Source organism: Apus apus, chromosome 2 (genome assembly GCF_020740795.1).
Source record: "Apus apus isolate bApuApu2 chromosome 2, bApuApu2.pri.cur, whole genome shotgun sequence".
Lineage (NCBI taxonomy): Eukaryota > Metazoa > Chordata > Aves > Apodiformes > Apodidae > Apus > Apus apus.
Window position 1 is genome coordinate 117976282 of NC_067283.1, and position 24955 is coordinate 118001236.

Consider the following 24955-nt stretch of genomic DNA (forward strand, 5'->3'; position numbering starts at 1 on the left):
GATCATCTTTGTGGCCCTTCTCTGGACCTTCTCCAGCAGCACCAACTAGAATTACTTGAATATTATATTTTCCCCATTTCTACATGCTGATTTTTATTACCGGGTTCTTGTTTGTTTGTTTGTTTGTTTTTTGCTAAAGGGAACTGTGGCAGTGAACAATGTCTTTGTTGTACAGAAAAAAGAAAAAATAAGTTATGGTATTGTAGACACAATATGAAAACAACTTTGAAGTGAGAGGTTGCTCAACTGTCCAGATTAGATTAAAAAGAGATGAATACGGGATTACATAAACAAGCTGTCCAAAGCACAGGCCACTAGCTTTTCATGTGAATCAGCATTCAGGCACCTGAGAAAATTGAAATTGCAACTGAATTCAGATGGCTAATTTGAAAAACCTATCTATCTGTGCTGATGTTTACCAAGTAATTCTGATTTTCCACTATCAGAATTGCTGTAATATTGCATTTTGCCCATTTATTTCTGTGTGGTTTTATATTATTTTTAACTTAAATAGGCAAAGACCAAAGATCTACCTCTTATGGCTTTGCCTTGCAGATGAAAAGGCTTAAAACACAAGTCTAAAGACAAAATTTTTAAAAAAAGAAATACAGAAAAAGAACACAGTAACATAAGAATAAAAAAAACCTCATGGAAGAGGGATGACACGTAGATGTTGGAGGTGAGAAAGATAATGACAAAACAAAAGAGAGAAGCACTGAGCTTTTTATCTTGATTTCAGTAAGGCATTTGACACCATCTCCCACAGCATCCTTGTAGATAAGTTGATCAGGTATGGGATTGGTGATCAGGTAGTGAGGTGGATTAGGAACTGGTTGATGGGAAGGAGTCAGAGAGTTGTAGTCAATGGGGCAGAATCTGGTTGGAGGTGTGTGACTAGTGGAGTCCTTCAGGGGTCGGTACTGGGACCGGTGTTGTTCAACATCTTCAACAATGACCTGGATGAGGGTACAGAATGTACCCTCAGCAAGTTTGCTGATGACACCAAGCTGGGAGGAGTGGCTGACACACCAGAAGGCTGTGCTGCCATTCAGAGAGACTTAGACAGGCTGGAGAGTTGGGCGGGGAGAAACATGATGAAATTCAACAAGGGCAAGTGTAGAGTTTTGCATTTGGAGAAGAACAACACGATGTCCCAGTATAGGTTGGGGGCTGACCTGCTGGAGAGTAGTGTAGGTGAAAGAGACCTGGGGGTCCTGGTAGACAGGAGGATGACCATGAGCCAGCAGTGTGCCCTTGTGGCCAAGAAGGCCAATGGCATCCTGGGGTGCATTAGAGAGGATGTGGTTAGTAGGTCAAGAGAGGTTCTCCTCCCCCTCTATTCTGCATTGGTGAGGCCGCATCTGGAATATTGTGTCCAGTTCTGGGCCCCTCAGTTCAAGAAGGACAGGGAAGTGCTTGAAAGAGTCCAGCGCAGAGCCACAAGGATGATTAAGGGAGTGGAACATCTCCCTTATGAGGAAAGGTTGAGGGAGCTGGGTCTCTTTAGCTTGGAGAAGAGGAGGCTGAGGGGTGACCTCATCAATGTTTACAAATATGTAAGGGGTGAGCGTCAGGGAGATGGAGTTAGGCTCTTCTCAGTGATGACCAGTGATAGGACAAGGGGTAATGGGTGGAAATTGGAGCATAGGAGGTTCAAGGTGAATATCCGAAAAAATTTTTTTACTGTAAGAGTGACAGAGCACTGGAACAGGCTGCCCAGGGAGGTTGTGGAATCTCCTTCACTGGAGACATTCAAAACCCACCTGGATGCGTTCCTATGTGATGTACTCTAGATGACCCTGCTCTGGCAGGGGGGGTTGGACTAGATGATCTTTCGAGGTCCCTTCCAACCCCTAGGATTCTATGATTCTATGATTCTATGATTCTATGATTCTATGATTCTATGATTCTATGATTCTATGAAAAATTTACAAGTAGGAACCAATGATCGTTTTTCTTGACAAATTGACAAACATCGGTGCTTCTGTAGTCATATGACTCAAGGCTCTGGTCTCACAAGTTAAACAGGTTTGGTGTAGTCATAAATGCAGTGGCAGACTTCCAAAAAAACCCCACTCCTTAGCTGTGGAAAGCATTTGACTTGCTGAGTCAGAGTGGAAAGAGCTCCCCAGAAAAGCGAGGGCACTGTGCCAACACCAATACAACATGCCTCTGGATCAGCTGCCTTTGGATTGCTCACGGCAATTAAAGTTCCCATGACAGTCTCCCCCTCAAAATTTCAGGTTGGTCTAAAGACTTCCAGTGGTGACAGATGTGAAAGGGGAATTCTAATTATAACTAATCAGCTGTGGTAATTTGTGACCAAGGAATGATCATGCATGGAGGGCAAGGAGTCTCAGCTGCAAGAAGAGGTTAAACTGGTTGGAAGCAGGTATGCCAGAGTGAAGCTTTCCTCAGCTATAAGAAACAGCCTCAGAGTTGTCTTGCAGCCACTGGAGTAGGACTGCTCAGGAGCCCAAGCTCTGAGGCTACCTTTGGGAAGCAGAACTGGGCCGGGGGATGGACCCATGGTGAAGCTGAGGTGCCCCATGCAGCAGTTCTGGGGATCGGTACTTGTGCAGCATACATAAGGAATGTGCATGTGTCACATCTTTGCAGATTTCATGTAGAACCCTATATTGTGGTGGGACTCTGTCCAATGCATTGTTCATTAGTTTTTTCTTTATATTTAATCACAAACATGTATTTAATTCACCCTGAGGGGTACCATAAAAATTCTCCAACAGCTGCCACTGGTGAGCCTTGCTGCAGCAGCTGACATCGCTGTCAGTCCCAGCTCTCCTTCACCTCTTCTGCCAGAAGTGATAGCCACAGTAGCCAGGGCAGTTCAAAAGAACCACCCATCTCCATCCCACTACCCCAGCCCACAGGCTGGTGTCTGCTAAAATTTATCCTTTGAGGCACTTTCAGACAAATTGCCAGGCTCCCATTGAGGCTTTAGAGCTCACATTTCCTCATTCCTTGGCAGATGTGCCCAGGGTGTCTTCATAGCAGAGGTGCTCCAGCTCTCTGATCATTTTCGTGGCCCTTCTCTGGACCCTCTCCATCAGCTTCATGTCTTTCCTGTGCCAAGGACTCCAGAGCTGTACCCGGTATTCCAGGTGGGGTCTCACCAGAGCAGAGTAGAGGGGCAGAATCACCTCCCTGACCCTGCTGGCCACACTTCTTTTGATGCAGCCCAGGATGCAGTTGCTCTCTGGGCTCCAACACACACTGGTGGCTCATGTTGAGCTTCTCATCTACTACCACCCCCAAGTCTTTCTCCTCAGGACTGCTCTCTAGCCATTCTCCCCACAGCCTGTATTTGTGCCTGGGGTTGTGCCGACCCAAGTGCAGGACCTTGTCCTTGTCCTTGTTGAACTTCATGAGATTGGCATTGGCTCACCTCTCCAGCCTGTCAAGGTCCCTCTGAATGGCATCCCTTTCCTCTAGTGTGTCAGCTACTCCACACAGCTTGGTAACATCAGCAAAATTGCTGAGGATACACTCAGTCCCACTGTCCATGTTTCCACCAAAGAGGTTGAACAGCCCTGGTCCCAATACTGTCCCCTGAGGAACGCCCCTCATCACTTGCCTCCACTTGGACACTGAACCATTGACCACAACTCTCTGGGTGAAGCCATCCAGCCAATTACTTATCCACCAAGTGGTCCACCTGTCAAATCCATATCTTGTCAGTTTGGAGACCAGGATATTGTGTGGGTCAGTGTCAAATGCCTTGCACAAATCCAGGTAGATGACGTCAGTTACTCTGCCATTATCCACCATCTCTGTAGCCTTATCGTAGAAGGCCACCAAATTGGGCAGGCATTTAGAGACACTGGGAGAAAGTAAAAAAAAACATTGAATAACTGGGGAAGCAGTTATACAGTAAAAAATACTGTTACTGTGACATATATGCTTTATTTCTACTATGCCTACCTTCTGTTTCTAGTCTTTACATGAAAACACAGAACACAGATTTTAAAAAATGGAACTATATATGTTAGAGATAGGAAAGAGCTGTCCAGGCTATTTACATCCTTTCCAGTAAAGTCCCACTTGTGGATTAGGCACAGGAAGAGCACAGTCACCCCTCCTGCCTGCCCACATAGAGCTCAAATCCACCCATTCCTGGGCTTTCTTTCCTGCCACCTCTCTCCTAGGACTGACTCAAGGTCATGCATGAAGGAGCCTTTTGTCTGCAGGACCTCTCCTTCATCTGTTGTAAAGGCTGGAAGGTGTCTAATGAGTGAGGAGAGGAACATCTTACTGCTCACATCCTGGATGGGGAGGTTGCAGAGTTGGATGCTGTTCCCACCTCTGCTGCAGAGCTCTCCTGCAGTGACAAGTCCTCTCACCACATCCTCCACAAGCTGTTCCTGTGTCTTTCTCACTTTCCAGTTGCCCCACAGAGGCCCTAAAGTCTAATTTGCAGAAGTGCTGGGCACCCAGTCAGTGAAGTCTGAAAGGTGGTCACTTAACAAAACATCTTCTGTATTCTTACAAACACAAGTTTGTAGAACTGAACTAAAAATTGTGTTTTATGAGCATATTCAACTTAAGTGATTGAATTCCCCGCCCGTATCCTGGGAATTATGATAGAAAATTAGTAATTGTGTGCATAGCACTCAGACACCAGAGTGTTACTTAGAAATGATGGTGACAACATTAGTATTTCCATCTTTAGAGAGGAATTTGAATAGCAGACAGGAAATCAGGCATGAAACTGCCAACTGAACAGTGGAAAATTATACATTCATCGAGCAACATCCACCCAGTGCTTTGAGGGGGAAACAATGAAAGTAATGGGTTATATTGCCCTTAAAAGATGGGATAAAACATATATGAACTCAAAGTCAGAGCAAAGTGCCCCAGGCAATTTTAATCACAACAGCTTCCAGTGTTAAGTACCTTATGGGAGCGAAGCTCCTGTAATTTTATTTCTTCTGTATAACAGGGTTTTATGCTAAAATTCTCATTTCTATCTGCAAACCCCAAAAATTCTTGTTTACAAGGTCTAGAAGTGTACCAGCACAGCTCAGCACAATGCAGCACAGTTAACTTATGCTGGTTTGGGGTGGGGTTGTTCTAGAAATACAAACAATACGTCAGGATACTCCTTGCACCTGGCTTAGAGCAGGACCCATTAACTCCCTCCTAACTACCCCGGCTACAGAACTGCTGTACTACTGTTATTCTGCTGCCAGTACTGACAATGTGCTGTCTTGCACAGTTTGTACATATTTTGAATGACCATTGATAATGTCTCATTGTTAAATGGGTGGAGGGTGCTATCAAACAATAGCACAACTTGTTTCCAGCTTCAAAGGAGAAATGGGAATTTTGGGTAACTACCAGGTATTATTTTATTAAGATTTTTGCAACAGCTGAGACTGATATGGATCAGTAGGTGCTGCCTGTTATTCTTTAAAGGTTGGCACAAGACTAGTAAAAAATTCACAAAGAGTATATTGACAATGGAAAATGACAACCCTATTGCCCATGGGTGTTCTAATTCCAACAAGCAAAATCTGGTAACTTTGCCATTTGTTCCACCTCTCTCAAACAATAGATAATCTTTTTGCAAAGACCTCAGGAACTAATCAAGAGCCACTTGTTTGGGTGATTCACCTCTGACTCCTTAGAGTCCCCAGTCCCAGTGGAGTTCTTAGAAAGGTATGGCCATCCCCTTCTGCTGCCCACCTCCAAACACTGTGGCACAGAATTATACCCCTTGTCCCAGGTCCTCAGTTCATGCCAGAGTGACTGAGGCATGTGCCATCCCCTTCCAAGCTTTGGTTTCCCCAGGAAGGGAACCAGAGCAGAACAGTAGCTGAAATTGCCTTTGGTCTGTGTGTTTAAAGGAAGGGGACCCTGAGACATGCCAAACTGCACTGGTTGCACAGATTAGACATAGCCATTTTCCAGCAATTATCTTTCTGTTTTCCTACATTTTGTTCCTATTATAAACAAAAATTAACTTTGACAGAGCTTTTAAGTACAAGGTTAATCTTTCTCTATCCAAAAACTGTTCTTAAGTAACAAGAAGCAGCTTCATATCGTTCTCCAAATCTTTACTGAAATCATGTTTCATGAAGATGGTAAGACTCACTTTTGTTACCAAGGTGGACATCCCACAGGTGAACGTGGTGCCCCAGTTACTGCCTGTATTCTGGACTTTGCTTGTTCTCAGAATACATACTGTTAATAGTGCACACAGAGCACACCCAATAAGTAATAGACTATATGGAGCCAGGTGTTTGAGCTAGGACAGCATCATAAAGAAAATGAATGCTCATTACAGTCTTGTGGGTAAAATCTGGAAGTATGCATTGACAGTGCAGGTCTGACATCCACTAAAAAGGGCTGCTACCTTGATGGCAGGCTGTCTCTAAAGACCAGGTCAAGAGATAAAGCAATGCAGAAAACAGAAAAAAACAACCTAGCTTTCTTGAGAAAAGGGCAGTGTCCTCTCAATGAGAGGGGTATTCAATTTCAAATCAAAATAAAACATTGCTCCTCAGCTGTCAGCACCAGAGTCCAACAGAATTGCACAACCTGGACAAGAGTCCACTTGCAATTTCCATGCTACATGGACACTACAGTGGTCTTGATTCTCCAGGGTGAGTACAGGGCTTCACTGCACTGAACTCATTGCAGGATGAAGAGCTACACCTTCATTCGGAGCACACAAAATTTTAACTTTCACTGCATTTATGTTAAAAATCACTTTCAGCCATGCAGAAAATTTAACGCTACAAAAGCAGAAATCACCTGCAGTTATTAAACCAGAGCTAGATTCTTTCCCTCCCACCTGGCCCAGAAGGCACCTAACACAGGATTTTTGTGAACTCATACCCTAAGCAAAAAATTGCACTTAATGTATATTTATCTGCAGTTGCATGACTCAGTAGCTGATGGTTCAGGCCCTGGCACGCAGGAAGGTGCCAGGCCTGGCTGATCATTGGATATAGAAAGATAAGCTTTCTGAGCAGCAAGAGAGAGCATGTACCTCAGTATTTAGCAGTGCTGTGGCTGCTACCCCAATTCTATGCAACCCTATGATGCTCACCAAAGATGCTGGCAACTGGAGAAGATCAAGAAACTTAGGAAGATTGAAATATATACATTGCAACAAAATCTCTGGTTAGCTTAGCTAGGGTTATAATAGCACAGGCAGCTCAAATGATGAAACAGCCTGTTGGTGCCAAAAGGAAGGGAATCACCCTTCACTCTCTTTCCTCCTTGTCCTCCTGTTTCCAGCCTCACCCTCCCTTTCCTTGCTCTGGCTGGCCCTGGTGCTTATGACATCCTTTCATCCCTGTTTTGGCTCACTAACCCAGCAGAAAAACTTTTTTTTTTCTTTTTTTTTCTTTTTTTTTTTTTATTTGTGGATTTAATTTCTGCTGGAGCAGTGTGTTAAGCTGTCCCGCAGAAGAGCCTGACAACTGCAGGGACTGGCTGAGGTCAGGAGAAAAGAGACCGGAGGTGGGAGCAGACCACCTTCCTCAGTGCTGGCAAACTGGTATTCCTGAAGCTTCGATTTCTCCTCTGAGCAGAAGCTTTAGGGCACTCGGCATTTACTTATCTGTACGACGGGCAAGATTTGACAACGGGCAGCCTACTGCAGAGGATTTTACAGACTGAAAACTGATGCTAAGAGAAATCCATGCTATCAATCAGGCAACGATGGGAATTCAGCAGGAAGCTTGTTATGGGGTTCCCTGTCACGGCACACTGCACGTCGTGGCGGGTGACCTGGGCACCCGGCTCCGGCGGTGCCGGGCTGGGAAGCTGCCAGAGCGAAACGGGGACGAGGCGGCGAGGAGACTGTGCTTTAAACGCAGGAAGACAAGAAACGCTGGGATAAATAAAAGCTGCGTTTTTCCTTCATGAAGACAGCAGCTGTGAACGACGAAGGCAAAGGAACGACGCGAGGGCAGGACAAAAGCGAAGAACGCCCGTGACGACTCATCGCATGAGCAAGGGAAGAGACCAGAGCGGGGTGTGGAGCGGGGGCAAAGCTCCAGCGGAGCTGGGGCACCGCCACCCGCCCCGCAGCCCCCGTCCCGCCGCGGCAGGGCCCCGCGACCCGGGCACGGCCCCTTCCCGGTCGCCGGGCCCGTCCCGCCCCCGCGGCCGGCGGAGCATGCGCGGGCCGCGCCAGTTCCGCCCCCGCTCCCCTGGCGGCGGCGCTGTCCGGACTTAGCGCAGCCGCTGCCGCCGCGCTCCGCGCTGAGGGTCCCGAGGAACGGCAGCCGCCGCCTGGGCCGGAGGTGAGAGATGGGCTGGGAGTGGCTGCCGGGACCCCCTCTCCCGCGGCCCTTTGTCCGCGGGTCCGGGGCGGCGGCCTGAGGGGAGGGGGGTGCGGGAGGAGGAAAGGGGGGCTGCGAGCGCGGCGGCCGGGCATGGCGGAGCGGGCCGGGGGCGGGCGTGGCGGGGGAGGCCGGTGCGAAGCCGGCTGCGGGGAGAGCCCGCGGGGAGCGGCGGCTTCGCTGTGACACCTGCCGGGGCGATGTTTGTCCCCGCTGCCGCCGGGCAGCCACGTCGCGATCCGGCGGGGCGACCGCTCCCCGGAGCCGGGCGGGGGAGGGGGGGCTGCTGCCTGCCCGGGGGGCGCTGCCTGCCCGGGGGGCGCTGCCTGCCCGGGGGGCGCTGCCTGCCCGGGGGGCGCTGCCTGCCCGGGGGGCGCTGCCTGCCCGGGGGGCTCCTCCCGCCGCGGCCTGGGAAAGCAGCCAGGAAATACGCGCCTGTCTGTCCGTTTGTGCCCCCATCCTCCCGCCGTGTGGGGTTCGGGAGTGTCTTCTGACCTCTCACTCGGGCCCCGGGGTCTCTGGACAAGGGCCGCGCTTCTCGGCCGGTTCCCGTAAGGAGACTCGGGCGCTTGCAGTGCCTTCTTTTTCGAGTGGCTGGGTATTGCTGCAGGGGTGGAGTGGACGAGATGTGCCTTTTCGGGCAAGAGAGCCCTGCTTCAGGTCTGAAATGGAGGCAGGAGATTTCAGAGCTAAATGCATAATGAGAGCAGTTACTCAGGGGCTAATTAGGTATGTATCCGAAGGGAAACACTGAGTTGTTAGTGGGGAATGTGTCTTGCAAAACAGTTGCTCGGTTCCTGATCTTTCTTCCTGACCTCCAGAAGTGTTGTCCTGGGTCTGCGTTGAAGATATTATTTTTAGTGTTAATAGGTTTCTCATTCCTCGGGAAGTGGAAACAAGTGTTTCAGTTTCGGTGCTGGCTTTGTGGCCTATTGTAATCTCTCCATGGGTCACAGCCAGAAAACGTTTGTGGATGCCTGTTTTGATTGGGGTTTTCCCCCCCTCACCCCATTTCCTGGAATTGGCTGTTGCTGCTTTCAGAGACAGCATTTGCTACAGGCTGGCCAGGCTTGGTGTTGAGCTGGATCCCACACTGCCTTCAGCTCCCTGGTTTCCAGGCTGGAGAGTGTGTCAGGAAGCCATGTCACTGCAGACCCTTGGTACAGCTCCCACCCGCCAGACTTCCTGCTGGCAGCCCCAGGGTGTCATGAGTGCCAGCTTTCCCCAGGTCACTGATCAGTGACTTCCCTCGGGCAAACAGGATCTGCTGACTAGTACCAGTGGTTAGACTTCCCAGCCAAGGGTACTGAGAAATGGGGAGATGCCTTCACCACTGGATTTTGTAGGGCACTAGCTGGGGTTTGGCTGCCCCTCCTGCCCCGTGCTCTTCCTTTAGCTTTCACTTTTGCTTCCCTGAACACTCTGTTCTTCGCAAGGTGTAGGAATATGGAAGTGCTCAAGGAAAATTAACCTGGTGCCAGTGTCGATTTTCAAGAGAGAAAAGGAGGTTACAGTGAGTCACCACCCTGTGCCTAAAGCTGTTACAGCGTGTGCTGAAACTTAGTTATACTGTGAATAACATTGCAACAGAAGTTGTAGACAAGTTCTTTCTCTGATTTCTGGTGGTCCCTGACAGTGGCAATAGTTATTAAAAGGTGATATTTTAAACAAAATACAGTATTTTTGCAGCTCTTTTTTTACCTAATGAGGATTACCTGCTGCAACTGCCTGAGAAGAAATTGAACATGCTGTATGCAAGGTTAGGAGCCCACTGAGTACAATTAGGGTGGTGTCAGTTATTCTGCCCGTTTAGCTGGAAACCCAAAAATAGTAGCTGGTGAGATTACAATGAGAAGGAGCTAGCCCAGCAGCTCCTTGGTGGTGGTGACAAATGCTTGGATTTGTGAGCTCTTGGCTAGAGAGGTGAGGTGTCTGAAGGTTTGTGAAGTGTCAGGATAAGCTGGTGGAGTGTTGTCTTATATGATCTGAGAACTAATGTATGTCTAGATTTGCTAGTACTTTTTTACAGAAACCACTATGTGCCTCTCTGTAAACTCGAGGAAGGTTTAGGTTGCCTGGCTGTGACAGATGTCACCAGTAGTCACGTGCAGGGTGAGTCTGGTCTGTAAAGGAGAACTAAAGCTGGCCAAGCTGCAAACACAATGGGGTTTGTGGTGTGGAAGCTGGTCACTGGGATGAGGGACCGAGCAGACCCTGTGCTGTGCTGCTGTGTGGATGTCAGAGCTTGGCATCTGCAAAGTGCTACTCCTTTGCCCCTCATTGCCCTTCATTGGTGTGACTCCTTTAGGGACACACCGTCCTTGGCCTGCCCTCTTTTCCTGCCTGTGCACTGCCTGGGCTGTGCTGAATTTGAACCTGTGCCAGGGCAGCTCTAGCATAGAAGTAGGCAGTGAGTTTGATGCTGCATGTAACTTGACTGATGTCAGCGGCAAAACGCAGGGTCTGCGCACTGCTTCCCTGAGTGAAGTGTTTGCCAGGCTTGGGCTTGTGTTTGCTATCACCCGTTTTGGATTAACAAAAGCACTCAATGGTTCCAGGTCAATGCTGGTTTAAAACAGAACTTTAAACTGGTTTTAAATGTATGTGTTTAACGTACAAAGCTTCAAGGCTTTAACTGTGCTTGGCTTAATTGCAACAATTAGTAAAAAATTAGTTATTACAACATAACTGGCCACACACTTGCTGTTTAGATTTCTGATACATTTAGGGCACGCTTTTTTGAAGTTTTAATTGGAGTCTGACATGATACTGGAGCTGTTAGGCACTGTGCTAGACAAGTAGAAAGGCTGTCGAGGACCTTAGTGTAATACGGAGAGACATCTATTGTGTTACTGCAGTATCATATTAGGTGTCAGTATGTGTTTGTTTTTGTTTTGTTTTGTTTTTTAAAAAAAGAACTTAATATCTGCATGTCGAGAAGCAATAGCTCGAGGATTTGTGTAGTGTCACTTTTAATCAGGAATTATTGCTAAGTTGTTACACTAATAAGGACCTCTAAACTGCTCTGTGGATGGGAAAATGAATCCCCAAACCACAAGCTTTTAATAGGGCTGCCTCATTAGCTGTGTTCTCAGTGCCATTTGTAACTTGCAAAAACTGTAGCACATTTTGTTGTCTCCTGTTTGTCCCTCTTCCCCCACTTATTAAAATGTTCCCATATGTTGGTGTGAAATGTTTTTATTACAGTTTTGAAAAGTTCAGCCGACCTCAGAGAGCATGTGAATAAGGGAGCTCTGGAAAATGAGTTTTCCTGCAGCCTCAGGTGCTCAGTTCTGGCTGAGCTGGGTGTTGGTTTCGTGCCTCAGAGGATCATGTGAATTGTTTTTCTGTTTTAGCTTGTTTTCTTTTCCTTTGCTTTTTTTTGTTGTATTACTTCCTGATAAGTTGTCACAGGGCTCTCCCAACATCACATGAGACCCAGCCTGAAGCCTCAGTGTGTTTTGAAACTCAAAACTGACTGAATCTGGCTGCTTTATGGTCTCTTGCTGCAATAATGTGTTGCAAGTGGACATGCAAAGTCAGTTATCTTTAGTGGCTTCTTAATGGAACATCAGAACTGATGAAAGTCTTTAAGCTTTGGATAATAAAATGAAAGCTTCCACAGTTGTGTACAAAATACTGTCCTAGTTGGTAGGAGGAGCAGGAGGAGGGTGATTTAATTTTTTTTCCTCTTAACTCTCATTACCTTTGCATCCTGGCCTCCTAAAGTCTGTCTTTGTAATACTTTGTGTGAAATGTTTTTCTCTATTTAGGCTTTCTCATCCTTGAGACCTAAACTTGGACAACACCAGGTGTATTAAATAAAGCCTATTGTGCAAAGACTATTACTGATAGCAGATTAAATGGGTAGTCTTAATGGAATTTATCTGCAGTGCTAGGTGCTAGTGCTAAGGCTTGCGGGTCACAGATCACTAAATGCTTTTAAGGTCTGTTTTCTTTTAGTCCTAAGTAAATATCTCCGATGGTAACCCTGTTGGTTTGCTTTTTTCTTTTTGTCTTCTTTCTACCCAGTGAATCTGCATCAAAATGTCTCTCTATCCTTCCTTGGAAGATCTGAAGGTGGACAAAGTTATTCAGGTATGGTGAGCTTTACTAAGATGAGTTTTGATGATGATAATATATCTGATGACATTTAATCCAGGAAAGGGTAAACTTTTATTGTAGGTGAGAGCTTGTTTTACCATCACACTCTAAAAGGGGAAAGAAAAACTGTTTACTTTGTAGCTTGATACATTATGATTAATGCTTATTTTACCACAGTTGGGTATACTTACTTTGTTTTATATATTAATTTCTAGATATTGATTTTTAATGGTTGATATGTTTGGGATTTTTGAAGTATAGATACTTGGTCTTAAGTAGACATAGTCTCTTCTCATACTTCAGCTTTGATTGAGAATGAATTGGTATTGCCTGAACTAATAAACCTGCTGTGTCTCATTCCTGGTGTCCAAACCCATGGCAGAAAGTTTTCGTGGTCAGTGGGGCACAAAAAAAAAAGGAGCGCTGGCTCTCCTGGTGTCATCTGGAATCACAGACTTGTCCTCTGGCTATTTTGTGGTAGTGACCAGTTCTGTCAGTGCTTCCAAGAATATCACATTTGTGTGAAACCCTTTATGTGTAAGAATATTGGTAGCTTTATTATTAGACAGGATGAGGATTAAAAAAAAAGTAAAACAAAATGAGAAACATTTTAATCAATAAAAAACTTCATGTGAAATTTCACGTTAATTTATTTTATGAGGAGTATTCTTTCTTTTTTCAGCATTTTACCTAGCTTCCATTTTTCTTTCCTAAACTTAAGCAGGATGCCCTCCCAGTTTAAACAACAGCACAGAGTTATACTGCATTTTTATGTGGCTGCTACTTCTTTGTCTTTCTCAATGGGAAGCAATCAAGCAAACTGCACAGAACAGCTTATTAACTCTGCTGTCCCAAAGTGGAGTGTCCTCAGTTTCACCTGTGTTTGTGCATGTGAGGTGGGGCTCTGGAAATTGTGGGTGCGGTGTTGGGATTTCTCCTTGTAGTGTCTGCCCACCCCACTCTTCTTACCTTACCAAAGTCCTTTATCTACAGTTAGGTAATGCTGAACTGAAAACAAACAGCTTGGAGCCATGAATGTGCTCCTTCAGCCTTTTAAAGACCGACTGCTAGAGTCCATATGTATTAAAATCAAAGATAGTAAATGTGGTCCTTCTTACGAAACTTCTGTCACCACTGAATGAAGCAGTGAGGAAATGGAGGTAGGGTGTCTTTATGCTGAGTCCTGTAAAGCTTGAGACATAGTTACATGTTCTGTCATTTTATGGAGCAGGGGTTCTTGTATGTTGTCTTGCCTATAGGCTCAGCAGTGTTTATGAACTTGGGCAGAGTGCTTTGTTCATGTGATTACACCTGTACAGACAAGTAAGAGTAAACTCTATGGAGGTTTCTGTAGGGACTGTAACAAATTGTTCTGTTAAGCTAATTTATTCTTGCTGACACTGTAATATCAAAGTTCAGTTTTCCAGAAAAAAAAGAAACGGTTCATGCAGGACATGTTTGCTGTCATACTTAAGGATGACTGTCCACTCAAAGCTTAAATTAGGATTTGACAAGGTTCTACCACTTACTGAGCCAAGAGCAGTCAGTTAAGTTCCCCAGTGGAGAGGCTACTACTAATCTGTAGTAGGAGCTACAGAAGGGTACTGAGTAGATACTCAGTGTAGCTGTGAGAGAGGGGAAGTAAACACTGTCATTGCTAAAATATTTTTAGTAGCAAAGGCTAAAATATTTGCCTCTCCCAAAGACGGATTTCTAAAGATGCTGTCTTTTTAAGTATGTCTGAGAGCACTCTGAGAAGAAAAGGGGATGGAGTGCTAAGAGACAAAGTCTGTATCCACAACAAGCAAGTGAGATTAAAATGACTACTGATTAAAACAGATAGACCTGTTACATTAAGTATTCTAACCTGTTCTTTTTGTCCAGCATTTGAGCTGGAGCCTATTCTAAATACATCTGTTATTGATAAATAATGAGTCACTTTTGCTCTGAAGCTTTTTTCAAAAAAAAACTTCCTGGAGAGTACATGACTACGAAGTCTTCTATTTTTAAGCATGATTTCCTTAAAAACACTAAGTAATTTTACCATCATGTTGTGTTGGATGATTTATGTGTCCTGTTCAGCGTTACATTTCACTATGCGTTTAGTAATTTTCCCTCTCCACCTTCGACGTTCAACCAAAGGAAAGCTATTGGGATAATTTTTTCCATCACACTTAACAAGCTTCTGTAAGGCAGTGTTTTTCACTGACCATGATTACACAAGGCCAAAAACGTAGTAGCTGAGGTATTGAGAAGGAAGGAAACTGGCCTACTTAAATATGGTCTCTTTTATTTGTGAGTCAGTAAGCAATATAGAAACGTTTGTTCACTGTAGTGGCAACTTCTGTAAAAATATCTTGGAAGGTCTGTTTCTTTCAGAAGGTGTTAAGCTAGTAGCATTGGATTGTGGAATTTAACTTGCAGCTTTTAAGGGTCTGTGGCAGAACTAACGAATAATGTCTATAAATGGTGAAGAGATAAAAATGGCTGCTATCCAGCTGAAAAGAAGTAGTCACAAAATACTCTGCCAAAGGTCATACCTTAAAACTTAAAGCTTTGTCAGCAAAGTTTAAGGTGTCCTTTAAGGTGGTCTTACGATCTCTAACTTAACAGAATGGGCTGACAGTAAAGCCTTTCTGCATAATTATTGTAGCCTCACCTCTGAGGAAGGTGCAAGTTGATCTACCAAAGTAGTTTGATACTACTACAGCTTATTGTACTGAAATTACTTATGTCAAAGCTTCAAGATGAATAGTTACTAACATGTATGATAAAAAAGAAAATGCTTAGTCTTCTGGCTGAATAATAAAGATTTCATATATTTTTCTTGTACAAGATAATGCATGTCAGTTCTTTTGCTTTCAGGCTCAGACTGCTTTTTCTTCAAATCCAGCTAATCCAGCAATCTTGTCTGAAGCTTCTGCTGCTCATGATGGAGGTAAGCTCATATACTGTTTGGGATCCTAATGTTGTGGAAAGCAGTTATGAAAGCCTAAGGTTAACATTATAGTCAAAAATACCTATAAATATGTAATCATATTTACTAAGGGTAAGACCATGCCTTTTTGGAAAGGCCAACATCCCTATCTCCCCATCTGCCCTAAACCACCTTGGTAGACGAGCTATAAGAGTCAAGAAACAGTGTTTGCTTGTGAAAGGAAGTTGTGGCAAACACTAACCCTTCTCCTAACGTTTCAAAACCTTTTCCAATTGAGTCTAATACAAAAAGATCTGCTGTTGGTGCCATTTGAGCTATTTTTAACTCTTGAAAAACTTAGCTGTCCTTATTGAGTGTATTTTTGTAAGCTTTAGAGGACAGCACGAGTGCCTTTCCCCTCCATGTGAGCTTGCTTGGGAACAGAAAAACATGAATCTTTGTCAATAGTGCCCAGGAATGTGGATCTTCATCTTGTTAGGCTATCCGCATAAAGCTTCCAGCAGATTTTGGGATCAAATATCCAGGAAATCCATCAGACCTAAAGCTGAGCAATTTGTACCCATTTCTGCTCGTTTTTACCCATGCACATGTACACCCACAAAGGTGCACAGGTACGTGTGAGTTCAGAACTCTGGGCTAGTGAGTTACACTTGGTCTGAAAGGCCTAAAACCTCTCTAACGCACATAACCAACAGCAGTGCTGGAGCAGCTGTCAAGGATGCTGGTGGATCAGTTATGAAAGCTTTGTAGGTGTAACTTTGTCTCCAGTTCTCTTGTTGGCACTGGTGTGTCTTGGATAACTTCAGGGCAGGAGTTTGTTTAGCTCACCAGAATCACTGTCATGTACATCCTTTCTGGAATACTTAACTGGCCTAGCTTCACAGACCAGATTTTAGTTTCCTTCAGCAGTCCCTTCTTGGCAGCATTCTTTGTGCTGTCCAGAGTCTGAATTCTCAATATTTGTGCCTGCTCGCCAAGTGACATAATTTTGACATCACCTTACGTGTGAATTGCTCAGGAACTGGTGTGTGGCTGAGGAGTGATTGATCACTCAATATATCCCAAAGGAGGGGAGGCCTACACCATCTATAGGGTGTGGCAAACCTGCTGGTAATACCTCTATCCTGGCAGAGGCATGAGAGTCTACAACATCAAGAGCTTTTGTATGTTTTCTGCTATTTGGTGGTGTCTGTGTCTTGAATGAGAATAAAATACAGCCAGCAAAGATGCAGCCTATGTTGTGATCCTTCATTGAAGAACAAAAGAGAAAAGTAGCTGTGAAGTCTTGTGCATCATTAATTCTGTATAATCCTAGGGGGCTGAAAATGCAAGAAAGAGAGTGCCATAGAAGAAATATTTGTTAAAAGCTTATTAATCAATATTGACGAAACTACAAGCTGATAGATCAGTCTGGAAATTAGATCAAACACAACAGCTCTCATGTGAAGCAGCGTTGTAAACATAACTACTGAAAGTATTAAGGAGCTAAAAAGTCTCTTGGTTATAATGGAATTTGCCTTTCAATGACCTTTGTGTTCCTTCCCAGTAAAATTACTTTTTCTGGTAAAATGTGGATTCTTAGAATAGCTGGTTTATATATGTACCCATGGATGAGCACTAGAAACCTAAGCTTTGGGAACTGAGGAGCCTGCTTGCTTCTGAGGCCTTCCCTTGCACTTCCTTGCTTTCCAAGCAGCCTTTTCTGTCCCCACTGATGTGGTGAGAACAGTGGGTGGGCTCTTAATGTAAGAGTTCTCATAACTGCCACTTGTTAATGATCTGTGGAATGTCAAGAGACATATCAAACTTGTTTCCAGAGTGTTTCAATGCAAGGTCTGACAAGTCTGTCAGTGTAACTTCCTTTCCTCCCACTCCCTGCACCCTCTTGGGTGCAAAGCAATCTCCTGATGGGCATTTTTAAAGACCATGTTTGTTTCTTCTTGTTGAGAAGCTTGTCTAAAACCACTTTTTTTTGAAACTATGAGAAAATGAGAGCTACTGTCTTATGAAGACTATTAAAGCTGCACTGTGGACCTTACAGCCAGGGGGCTGTCTTCTGCAGAAACTTCACCATTCCTGGGATCTGGAATGTCCTTTGCATGGATGTCATTTGTGAGTGCTGTCTCACACTTGGTGGAAGGTCACTCTGTATTCTCCAGTGTAACTCTTTTGGGGATGGTAGGGAGAGTAGTTCCCCACTAATTGCTCAAAAGCTTTGCTGCAAGGACACGTCTTTGTAGTCTGCAGCACAACATTGGTTTTGGACACCATATGTCTAATGTTTGTGCTGTAAAGGATGAATTAAGAAACTGAAACTAGAAGTTCTCTACGCTCTTTATCCTAGAAGTGTTACTTGTCTGGTTACTTTTTTAAGCTGGACTAATGTAACAGTTCTGATTCAAGTCTGTCTTCTATTGTTACTTTCAAATTAAATACATTGCAATAGCATAAGATTTGTTGAAGTAATTGTATAAACCAAAACAGTAACTGCTTGTTCTGTTAAACCAAGTGTATTGATAGGTTTTTTGTTTTGTTTTTTTTCTGTAGGCTTATACCCCAGGCTGTATCCAGAACTTTCTCAATATATGGGCCTGAGCCTCAGTGAGGAAGAGGTGCAGAGAAACTTAGCAGTGGCAGCTGCTCAGCCACAGGGGGTAGGTACCAGCCAAGCATCTCTTAGAAAGCAAAAGTATAAAGACTAAATGTGTATCTAGCATTCCAAGGAGTAGACTACTATTTGTCTTAAGTTCCATCCTTGACTGATAAGTTTATTGTTTTAAGTAACTGCCTATTTTTCTCTGGAGTTAAGTTGAGCAGTATATTTCCAGTGTTGGAGGGGGTGGGGAAGAGCTGGTGTTGTGACTTAATTTATGTGGTTTGTTGGTTTCTTTGTTGTTTCTGTTTTCAACATTATATAAACTAACATAGAGCTATTGGAAAATAAGTTGAAACTAAGTTGTCTGGCTATTTTGTTTTAATCAGCAACTGGTAACACGACCTTCTACTAATTACATGGTAGCTCCAGTGACTGGAAATGATATTGGAGTTCGTAGAGCAGAAATAAAGCAAGGCATCCGTGAAGCAATTTTATGTAAAGATCAAGATGGCAAAATTGGACTTCGCCTTAAGTCAGTTGACAATGTAAGTATAGAAGCTTGCTTTTGCTTATAGTAATCTCACTGCTGAATTAAATTAGTAATGAAGTTAGTGTGTGGTCACATAATTGTCTTCTATATAATCCTTGCTTATCTAATTTTACAGTCCTTCGTTAGGTCAGTAGTTGGATTTCCAGCTGTGTGGACTATGATCTAAATTACAGCAGCAATTTACCTCCATATGTTTTATAACACCTGCAAAAATACTTGTAACTTTAGAAATTGTCATTGCAGAGCTGCTGTGATACTTGCTAGCAGTTCAAGGCTTGTCTCCGTCTTTGTGGAAACACTGGACAGTACTTAAAGTTCAGCAGTATGCAGAGAAGCGCCCATGGTTTAGAAGCAGATCCCCTATAGAGTCTCGTAGTGTGTTGGTGGTGAGAAGAGTAAGGATAATGAGGGTGTTGCTTTACCTATGTGTGTCGTGGTTCCTTGTCTCCTGCCTGGCTCACCAATAAATGTAGTGGTTTGGGCCCAACATGACAACAAAGGAACAGCCCCATGGCTGCTCGCTCAACTCCCCCTCCCTCCCCCCCACACACTGGGATGAGGAGCTCCTGGGTCGAGACAAAGGACAAGGGGGGTTCTTCACCGATTAAGGTGCCGGGCAAAACAGACTCAACTTGGGGAAAAAATAATAATTTAATTTCACAATAATCAAACACAGGACACAGACAACACAGAGAGCAGTGCTTGCATATGTTACCCCCACCCCTCCCTTCTTCCCAGACCCAAATCACTTTGTTCCCAGTTTCTCTCCCTCCTTCCTCCCAGCGGCACAGGGGGACAGGGGATGGGGTTTAGAGTCAGTTCACAGCCTGGTGGTTCCTGCTGCTCATTCCTCCTCAGGAAGAAGGATTCCTTACAGTCCTTCCCTGTTTCCCCACAGGGTCCCTCCCATGGGAGAGAGTCCTCCATGAACCTCTCCTTCATGAATCCTTCCCATGAGGTGAAGAGCTGCTCCAGCCTGGGCTTCCTACAGAGTCATGGGCTGCTTTGGGAACAAACTCCCCTGGCACCGGGGTCTTCCAAAGCTGTGTAATCAGAGTCCACTGGCAGCAAATCCTCTGGCCACAAAATCCGAGTCCACTGGCCAAGTTGACCCCTTCTGGCACCTTCAGGGAATGTTCCACCATGTTCCTCCTTGAGTGCAGGGGGACAGCTGCCATCTCACCATGGGTTGCAGGGAAACTTCTGCTAGGGCACCTTCTTCCCCTTCTTCCTCACCAACCACCAGTATAGCTCTGCTTCCCCAGCACAGCTCTTTTCCTCCAGGGGCTTCTCTGCTAAAGTGTTTCATCAGTTCTTTCGTATGTTAATCGCTGAGGTGCATCTATTGTCCCTCTAATGGCTCCTTGGCTGGGTTTGGAGCAGCGGGAGCTTCTCAGCTTCTTACCTGAGCTACTCCTTGGGTCCCTCTGCCACTACCAAAAAACCCACCAAACCAGAACAATATGTAAAGACTAATTTCAGAGTAGACTTTCCTGAGTTTCTGCTAACGTGAACACATGAAAAGACCTTTGGTTGGAAAAGACCTTCAAGATTGAGCCCACCTGTCAACCAAACACTGAAAAGTCCTTAACTAAACCATATCCCTAGTTACTGTGTCTATAGATTCTTAGATACCTCCGGGGTGGTGACTCCACTGCCCTGGGCAGCCTGTTCCAATGTCTGATAACCCTTTTGGTGAAGAAATTCTTCTTCCAACCTAAATCTTCCCTGGTGCAACCTGAGGCCATTACCTCTTGCCTTACCACCTGTAACTTCATTGAACAAACCAATCCCCACCTCTTCACAACCTCCTTTCAGGTAGTTGGTGAGAGTGATAAGGTCTCCTCTCAGCCTCATTTAATCTAAACATGTTAAAAAAATTCTACTTGAGGTTTCATATAGGGTTGAGGTGTTGTTTTTTTTTATTATTTCTCCCAAGCCAGGAAATGCTAGGGGTTTTTCTTTAGAGTAGCATGTTTCAGTATTTTTAACCCATATACCCTCTCCCTGAAGGTATTATCTACAGTTTGCCTTGATGTGCTTTACTTGGGTTTTAGGGCTACTTGAAATAGTTCTTTTAACACCTTGGTTTTTTTACCTCAGGTGCTAAAAATTCATAATTGATAAAAAGTTGAAAACTAATGGGGTCACAAAAGAAGGAAAAAAATCTGCTATAGAGATCCTAGCATTGCTGGTCTATTTCTCCAGCTATATATAGACTCTGATGTGTGGCAAAAGAATTGCAAGCTAATTGCACGAGGAGATACACAGCTTTACCCTAAGTCTGTTTTGATCCAGTTGTTCAGCTTTCTTGTTAAAACAGCATAGGATTTACCCCTTTGAGTAAAGCTTTGATGTTATGCTTGTGTCACTTTTTAATGCCTAGAGATCTAAATAGAACAGATTTCCCCATTTCCTAACTTTAGCATTAATTATGACAGTCTCGAGGACATCTAGAAACAGACTGAAATTTCAAAAATGCCTCTTAGGGAGCAGAGGTAATTGGCAACTCCTGTCTGGTTGGTATTACGTAAGAGAATGGCTAACATATAAGGGTTGTGTGTTCTGTTGCTGGTCTCCTCTAAGGAAGAACTTATTTTCTCCCCCCACCTTTTTTTTCCCCTCCCTCTTTTGTAGGGTATATTTGTCCAGTTAGTTCAAGCAAACTCTCCAGCATCCCTTGCTGGTCTACGGTTTGGGGACCAAGTTCTGCAGATCAATGGTGAGAACTGTGCAGGATGGAGTTCTGACAAAGCACATAAAGTTCTGAAGCAGGCTTCTGGAGAGAGGATTTCAATGATTATTCGGGACAGGTAAAGCCAACTGCAGACACAGGTTGTAATTAATGATCCATCGCAGAGTAATTCCCTGGGGTTTGGGTCTCCCCTTGCTTGAGCAGTACTGCAGGTGTAAGTAAATCTGTTTGTCTGTGTACTTCAATAGTAAAGTTCCTCAGAAAAGTTCCCTTTTGTGGGGAGCAGACAAAATAGCTATTAACTTGTAAATTTGTAGTGCACAATTGCCTGGGTGTGATGAGGCATAAAATTTTCCAAGGTAAATTAATGAGGGATAGCAAAAGCCAAATTTAAACTCTGAATTCAAGAGTTCTGTGTTTTTTGGGGGATACAGCTTGACTTTTGCTTCTAGTAATTGAAAAAGCAATAGAAGATGGTATCAAAATAGTTACTGAATTAATGAATACATTTGCATTTTTTGTTTGGCATCATAGTTTTCTTGTGAACTCTGCTTTTGTCTGAATGCCAATTTTGCTAGAAGTATGCTTGATGACCCAATAAAATTTTTTAATCATATTAAACAAGGAGCTTGTAGCTAATTGTATGTAGTAGTAATGGGTCAGAATCAACATAAGGTTTGTAGGCTATAAGTTGACAGATAATACCTGATAAGACTAGGTGTCAGTCTTGAAGCTTTTTCAATGCTCCTTCCTGTTCAAGAACCAAGTCTGACCTAGTGGAGCCCACGCTGCTTGTATCAGGGCAGCTACTTCTGTCATATATTGAATCAAAATACTGTGGTAGCAAATTCCCTGTACTGTTGACCACTTCTGTGCCCAACTCCCCAACCCTTTGCTGGATTTACTCACATTTTAATACACAACTTAAAGGTCTATTGTCTATAAGGCACTGTAATTGTTCTCAGGAAGTCTTGGGTTCTAGAATCCTGTGGTTTGCCTACAAATGTTAAAACTGCCTGCACTATTTTAGCTACTTTATAACATTTGTAGATAAAACTAAATTGTTAGTGGCTGTTTGTGTGGATGTTGTGTGAGGTTTTTGTATTAATAATAATCAGGTTGGTGGAATATCTGGTGAACAGGGAAAAACATCTAAAATTTAGAAACAAGGTTACAAATGCACTGCAACTTCAGGCTGGAAATAATAGGTTAAACTAGCAAATATTAACACAATGAAGTTAAAGCCAAACTACTTTTCATTGTAGTTGATGTATGAGTCTCCTGCAGTACAATTAATTTTTGTAAATCAAAGATGCTGAAATAGTTTGTGGTCCTTTTTGTGGCTAGCAGTCTGAAAACATGGGGGTTTTTTATATTTTAAATGTCTTTTACTTCTTCATAGGCCTTTTGAACGAATCATTACTATGCATAAGGACAGCACAGGGCATGTTGGTTTCATATTCAAGAATGGAAAAATAACCTCAATAGTGAAAGACAGTTCTGCTGCAAGAAATGGACTTCTTACGGAGCACAACATCTGTGAAATTAATGGCCAGAATGTAATTGGATTGAAGGTAAAATAAGTAGTATGAGGTGGGTGTGGACAGCTTTGAGGTCTTTGTGTGCATATAGTAATTGTGTTTTGGAGAGGAATAAAGGTAGTAATATGTTTAATGTTCATACAATAAGAAAGTAAGTACTGAGAGGTAACTGAATTTGATTGGAAACGCATGTATGTTTTGAGTTTTCTTTGCAGTTTTGTATCTGTAGGCAGGACAACTCATTCTCCTCCTTTCTGTCTGGCTAAGCTGACCCTAACAGTCTAACTTTGCTGGCAAAACATAAAGAATAAGCTCCCCCTGCCAGCTTGTGTCAAATCCTAGTAGCAGTTCTGTGTATAGTATCTGTATCCCTTCTCTAGCCAGTTTGTGTAAGGTACTGATAACCAAGCATCTATGAAGTGGTACTGCAGGTTCAGTGGTGAGGCCTGCAGGTTAAATACGCCAAGCAAGGAGTTGTGGGGCTCTTAATCTGCATTAATCTGCTCTTGAATTGCTGCTTTATCAGTCAGTTCAAGTAATGTTGCTCATATGACTTGTTGTTTAATAACAGGACCCCCAGATTGCAGACATCTTGGCAACAGCTGGAAATGTAGTGACCATTACTGTCATGCCTTCCAGTATTTATGAGTATATAATAAAGAGGTAGGTAATAAACAAAGCAGCCATGGTGTGAATTATCATCAAGTTGACAGTGACTTTTTTTGTATGTTAACGTACTTATGATAAGACCTAATTGTGAACTTAACATGGAGGCTGGAGAGGGTTTGGGGGAAGTCTAAAATATTGCTTAATCCAATGCTTTAGTTAAAATGGTGTGTTCTGGTTTTGTTTTTAAACTATTCATATGTTAGTGATGCTTCTTTGCCTTTTATTCTCTTGAAAAACCCTTTTCTAATAATAATTTAACAAAACTGGAGTTTCTGAGAACAGAAATGTGTGTGTTATCTTCTAGTTAAAATGTTTTCAGTGCAACTAATTCTGGTGACCTAGACATGATTCTTGGCAGGATATAGTTGTTGTTTTTTCCTAATCCTTTGGCAGCCCTGGCTTCCTACAGCTAAATGTCTCCTACAGAAATGTTTTTGAAGTTGCTAGAAATTAATAATGCTTTGGGTAGAACTGACTTTTTCTCCTGCAGTTGGTATGCTTGTTCTACAAAGCAGAGTTCAGTCTAACAGCCTCCTTTCCCCCTGCCCTCCTTCCCTCACACTTACAGTACTACTCTGCTTGCAGACATACCTGCAGCATGAAAGATGCAGATAGCAAAGCTCAGTTAACTACTAAAGATGTTGAGTATTGAGGGCTTCTCTTCTGTGTATGCCATTTGGCACAGCTGCTCTTTTATACCAACAGACTTGAGTAAAAGGCCAATTTTTAAACTGTATTGAAGAACTAGCAATGATGAAGTTAGTGATCAGTAACATTAGCAGTCCTCTACAGTTGTCTTACAAAACTGGATGCCTTTTCCTTTCCTTTAGGATGGCAACTAGCATTATGAAGAGCCTGATGGATCACTCTGTTCCTGAAGTCTAAACTTGCATCGTGTATGCATGTACATATATATTATGATGATTCCACTAAACTTGGGCTATTAAACTCAGTGATTTCTTTCTTCTGCACATGAGCCTTTCTGGAGGCTAAGAGAAGATATGCTGCATCAAGCATCTGCATCTATAATGGCTGGAAATGTTCAATGTACCTTGTTTATTCACAAACTGTAAAAATTGCAGCCTTACATGCTTGACAAATGTGAAATTTCAGTTGTGTTATGACTTCTGTCGTAAGGTCTTTTACTTAGTTTACTACTACTCTAAGCCATTGCAACTAAAGGAACCAGGTATCACTTGCAAAGTTATGTGTCTTTACCTAGAATGATGCTGTGCTTTGTATGTTTAAGACAAATGAGTATTTTTACTGCTTTCTGTTTGCAAGAGTAGATATGAAATAGCATATTAGAAGTATGGCTAGTACTAGTTAGTTTTTTGTTCTAGTAAATACTGTTTACATGAGAATGCCAGCTAAGCTGAATGTAGCTACAGGCATCATTCAGTAAGTAACCATATTAAAAGTAGTGTACAGCTACTCAAATCTTTTTATTACTCATTATAAAAATTGTAAGTAATTTGCTTATCTCTTGCCTTAACCATGTTCTTACTGATTCAGAAATAACCAAATAAATGACTGAAACTTTA

The 24955-nt window shown here is 43.4% G+C and overlaps 1 protein-coding gene across 1 annotated transcript; it reads left to right on the forward strand.

Annotated features, from left to right (window-relative positions):
* The first annotated feature begins 8164 nt into the window (after positions 1 to 8164).
* SDCBP (syndecan binding protein) lies at positions 8165 to 24955 on the forward strand. The gene is made up of 9 exons (XM_051612741.1): positions 8165 to 8279; positions 12351 to 12416; positions 15288 to 15360; positions 17908 to 18014; positions 18343 to 18501; positions 21144 to 21319; positions 22604 to 22775; positions 23314 to 23405; positions 24242 to 24955. Exons 2-9 carry the CDS (start codon positions 12366 to 12368, stop codon positions 24294 to 24296), a joined length of 885 nt encoding a protein of 294 aa, XP_051468701.1. The 5' UTR covers positions 8165 to 8279; positions 12351 to 12365; the 3' UTR covers positions 24297 to 24955.